The sequence below is a fragment of the Pteropus vampyrus genome, unplaced genomic scaffold, assembly GCF_000151845.1.
Source record: "Pteropus vampyrus isolate Shadow unplaced genomic scaffold, Pvam_2.0 Scaffold2, whole genome shotgun sequence".
Lineage (NCBI taxonomy): Eukaryota > Metazoa > Chordata > Mammalia > Chiroptera > Pteropodidae > Pteropus > Pteropus vampyrus.
This window is the reverse complement of record NW_011888783.1, coordinates 4312852-4317271: the sequence shown is the minus strand read 5'-3', so window position 1 is coordinate 4317271 and position 4420 is coordinate 4312852. Positions and strand designations below refer to the sequence as shown.

The 4420-nt window shown below is 31.9% G+C and overlaps 1 protein-coding gene across 8 annotated transcripts in view; it reads left to right on the top strand.

Moving 5' to 3' along the window:
- Positions 1 to 4420, top strand: part of PMS1 (PMS1 homolog 1, mismatch repair system component) — a 66983-nt gene that overhangs the window by 42941 nt on the left and 19622 nt on the right. For 6 of the 8 annotated variants that reach the window (XM_011356133.2, XM_011356107.2, XM_023528870.1 and 3 more), the window contains 3 exons: positions 1770 to 1892; positions 2460 to 2603; positions 2797 to 3556. In XM_011356133.2, coding sequence (XP_011354435.1) covers positions 1770 to 1892; positions 2460 to 2603; positions 2797 to 3556 — 1027 coding nt within the window. Of the gene's footprint in view, positions 1 to 1769; positions 1893 to 2459; positions 2604 to 2796; positions 3678 to 4420 lie in introns of all 8 variants that reach the window. The other 2 variants (XM_011356125.2, XM_011356143.2) reach the window with 1 other exon arrangement.

Sequence of the window (4420 nt, the reverse complement as noted above, 5' to 3'; positions counted from 1 at the left end):
ACTGAATGTCCATTGGAGTTGGTCATTGAGGAAGAAGCCAGATTATAGGGGAGCTGGAGATGAAAGGAAGGAGAGAGGGGCCCATAGTCGAAAAGCAAAAAGGGGAGAAGTTTTTGTTTATATTGTCTTTGATTTTTGTTTTGCTTTTTAGGTTGAGAAATACTTGGGTACAGAATCTTGTAAGGTCTAATTTTTTATTTTGTACTGATTTGGTCTCTTATAGACATTCTGTTTCCTTGAATTAGCCTGATTTTTTTACTTTTTATAGCATTTTACAAGACTTTGCTGTTTGATTTTACTTATTTATATAACTTAAAAATAGATTTTTTTAGTTCCTAAGGTTATCCTAAGCCATCTTTAAAACTGCAGTAGTTTTAAAGTAATACTAATTATTCAGTGGCCAAACAAAATGGTGTGAAAGGAAAACACTAGCAATATTACCAATTTCTTCTTAATTTTATTCTCCATAATTACCTAATTGGGGCAGATTTTTGGTTTTTTAACAAGCCCAGTAAGTCTTTCAGAGACTAACCAAGCTCCTCTGATGCTTAGCAGGTACTTTAAGAAGGCTCTCATGTTTCTTGGTGAATTATATAACCATTTATAAATGCTGTGAAGTTTTACAGTTAATTAAGTAGTATCATTTTGTAATGGATTATCCAGCTTTATTAATTTACTTTTTAAAATTGGCACAACTTGGCACTGTGACAATAATGCACTTAGCGTTCTAAAATTGGTAACACATCTCCTTAAACACTTATTTCCAAGGGCAGGAATAGCCACAGACATAGGTGTCAGCCTACAGGCTGTGTTATTAAGGAGCCTCGTGTTTTCTGCTTAAGTAAAAATAGCAGCCCCACTGATTCTCACTTCTAAACCTAAGCTAAAATTTTACTATTAGCGTTTTTTTTAACAGATTAATAATACATCTGGTTCCACTTGTTTCAGATAAGAGATTATAGGCCTATATTTTAAATAATTTGACCAAGATCAAATAGATAGTAGTGAAGCTGGGATTTAAGTTATGTCAATTTGGCTCTAACCTGTATTCTTAACAATTCTGTATATTACCTTTAAAGGTAAAAGTAGGAGCATTTTCCTTGCCCTCTGTTCCCTCAATTTCTCTCTTTTCACACATTTGTAAATGGAAAGGGAATGCATTAAAATAATTGATTTGCTTCTCTAAGCAAAAATAAAGTCAAAGGACAACACTACAATCAGGAAGAGATTTTTGTCAATGAAGAAGAGATTTTTAACTCAGAAATGAAAACCCAGTCAAATTGGCTTTAGAGCATACTCAGAATAAGGATAGGAACAACCACTTCTTTAAGGAAAAGGTGGCTTAGAAGAAAAAGACAAACAGCCAGAGGAAAGTCACAATATGAGGAGAGAAAAATTTAGGAGATAGAAGATAAAGTCGAGCAGAGAGCAGTGTTTATGCCATATGTTCTATATCAGTAAGATATATGCCCATTCATGAAGCTTTTGTGAATACCAATTTTTTCTTAAAATACAGTTGCAAAAAAGAGAGGCACAACTTGCTTCATTATTTAACATGCTTCAGTCTTTTATTTAACATGCTTCAGTATTTTATTTAAAGTTAATGCTCAGGATATAGTTATCAGGAAGTATGTGGCTCTTTAGACCGTAAGGTGAAAATCGTGGGGTTTTTTTAATGCCTTTTAATGTATCATATGTAGCCAGACCCATAAACTACATTTATTGTTGACATTGCATATTGATTCTGTAATTATTTATTACACTTATAGATTCATCTAAGTGGATTTCTTCCAAAGCACGATGCGGACCACTCTTTCACAAGTCTTTCAACCCCAGAAAAGAGTTTCATCTTTATAAACAGTCGACCAATACACCAAAAAGACATATTAAAGGTAATCTGTTTAAGAAAAAAGTATCAGTTCGTTCAGAAATAAAAACTAGCTCTGTCGTTTGTCAACTTGTTACAAGGATTACTTCTAAGACTTTGCTCTAAAATAAGGAAAAGGAGAAAAAGATCTACAGGAACATTTATTAAGAATTGTTCTAGGTACCTTACATACGATGTCTCATTGACTTTTCATGACAACTCTGAGATATATTATTATCCTTATAGTGAAGAAACTGGAATGTTAGTGACTTTCAAACTGAAATGTTAGTGACTTTCTTGACTACACAGCTAGGAGGTAATAGAGTTTGGATTTGAACTTGACTTTCAAAACAACTGTGATCTTTTAACCATGAAACCAGTTTCATTGGCTATTTGTACTTCCTAATGAATGTTTGTGCTTCATTCTTATAGCTTGAAGGCTTCTAAATGAGTATTACTATTTAGATACTGCTATTTCTAATACATCCACCTGGTTTCTCAGTTGGGTATACTCCTTTTTGGTGATATTTAAGGATGGCAATACTATATTTATGTGGTGTTCTTATCTTTTATTCATTACATATATTTCTAGTTAATCCGACAGTATTACAATCTGAAGTGCCTAAAGGAATCTACTCGTTTGTATCCCATTTTCTTTCTGAAAATTGATGTTCCCACAGCTGATGTGGATGTAAATTTAACACCGGATAAAAGTCAAGTATTATTACAGAATAAGGTAACCTTTTTCAGATAATTTTTTTGTATTAATTTATGCTATTTACAAGCTTATATAATCCTAACCATTTTTGTGTGATAAAGGATATTTGTGCATATTTTGTGCTTGTTTGTGCATATTTTTAAACATTTTAAATCTTGTCTATTTATTATTTTCATAATTTCCCCTAACATTTGTTAATTTTTGTTTTTAGGACTCTGTTTTAATTGCTCTTGAAAATCTGTTGACGACTTGTTATGGATCACTACTTAGTACAGATTCTTATGAAAATAATAAAACAGATGTTTCCTCAGCTGACATGGTTGTTAGTGAAACAGCAGAAACAGATGTGCTTTTTAATAAGTTGGAATCATCTGGAAATAATTATCCAAATGTTGATACTTCAAGAATTTCTTTCCAAAATGATGTACATAATGATGAATCTGGAAAAAACACTAATTATTTAAATCATCATATACATGTTGGTGACCATTACGATAATCGTTTTAGTAGTGAAAACTCTAACATTGATAAGAATACTAGAAATACATTTCAAGAAATCTCAACGAATAATTTATGTGAAGGCACACAGAAGGAATACAATGAAACTTCTTTTGTAGATTGTGTTAAGCATGCGCAATCTGAAAATGTCAATAAAGAGCATAGAGATGAGAGTGGGAAAAATGAGGAAGAAGCAATTCCTGAAAAATCTTTGGTAATTTCTGCAGATGACTGGAGCAAGGGAAATACACTTAAAAATTCAACAGGAGAAAATATCGAACCTGTGAAAATTTTAGTGCCTCAAGAAAGTTTAACATGTGAAGTAAATGATGATAATAATCTAAGCCCTGAACAAAATCTCAGCGAACGTTCTAGTAACAAAAAATCAAATGTGGTAGATAACATATCTGGACAGCTTACAGCTTATGATTTAATTAGCAATCACGTAATCAAGAAACCCATGTCAGCAAGTGGCCTTTTTGTTCAAGATCATCGCGTTCAGTTTCTCACAGAAAATTCTAAGACCAGTTTAGAGGATGCAACAATACAAATTGAAGAAATGTGGAAGACATTGAGTGAAGAGGAAAAACTGAAGTAAGTTTCCTGAGCTTGCATGTGACCTGACTGTTCAGATATTTCCATTCTATATGACTCACTGGGTTAAAAAAAATATATTTTTCAAACTTATTTTTGGAAAAGCAGGGTGGAAAATGCCTTTTGGCTTGGCTAGAGTACCTTTTTTGACATTACTTTTTTTGTTTGAGGTTTTTAGTTTTGTTTAGGGACAAGCCTTAACTGTTTGTTAAAAAACTGTAACATTGCAGATTTAATTTAGTGGTGTTCATACTGTCCTTATTCAGTATAACCCAAGGCTTCCTTCTAAAATCTTTATTGGTAACTTAAAAATTGTGGTGGGTTTTTTGGTAGGTAAATGGATAGTGTGATCTATCTTTGATTAAAATAACTACACAATACTTGCCGTCTTTAGATCAGATGATCTGAATAAATATTCCCAGATAATATGATGGTTTTTCTAATTGACTTAAGGCACTTATTTGTAAACACAAAATATCATATTTTGTGGAAGTATACTTTCACATATTATTATCTAAGTCATCTCAATACTATGTCAGACATCTGGAGGAAATATTTAAATGTAACCTATCATCCTCCAGAGTTTGTATTTGGTGAGAAAATACATGGATGCTTGATTGATATTTTTTCATTAGCTTATTCAGTCATATAAAGATACTATCAATTTAAAATAATAAAGACCATTATTAATACCAATAGGCAAAACCTCCATAAATTAATTTCTCTTTTCAACTTTTTTTTTT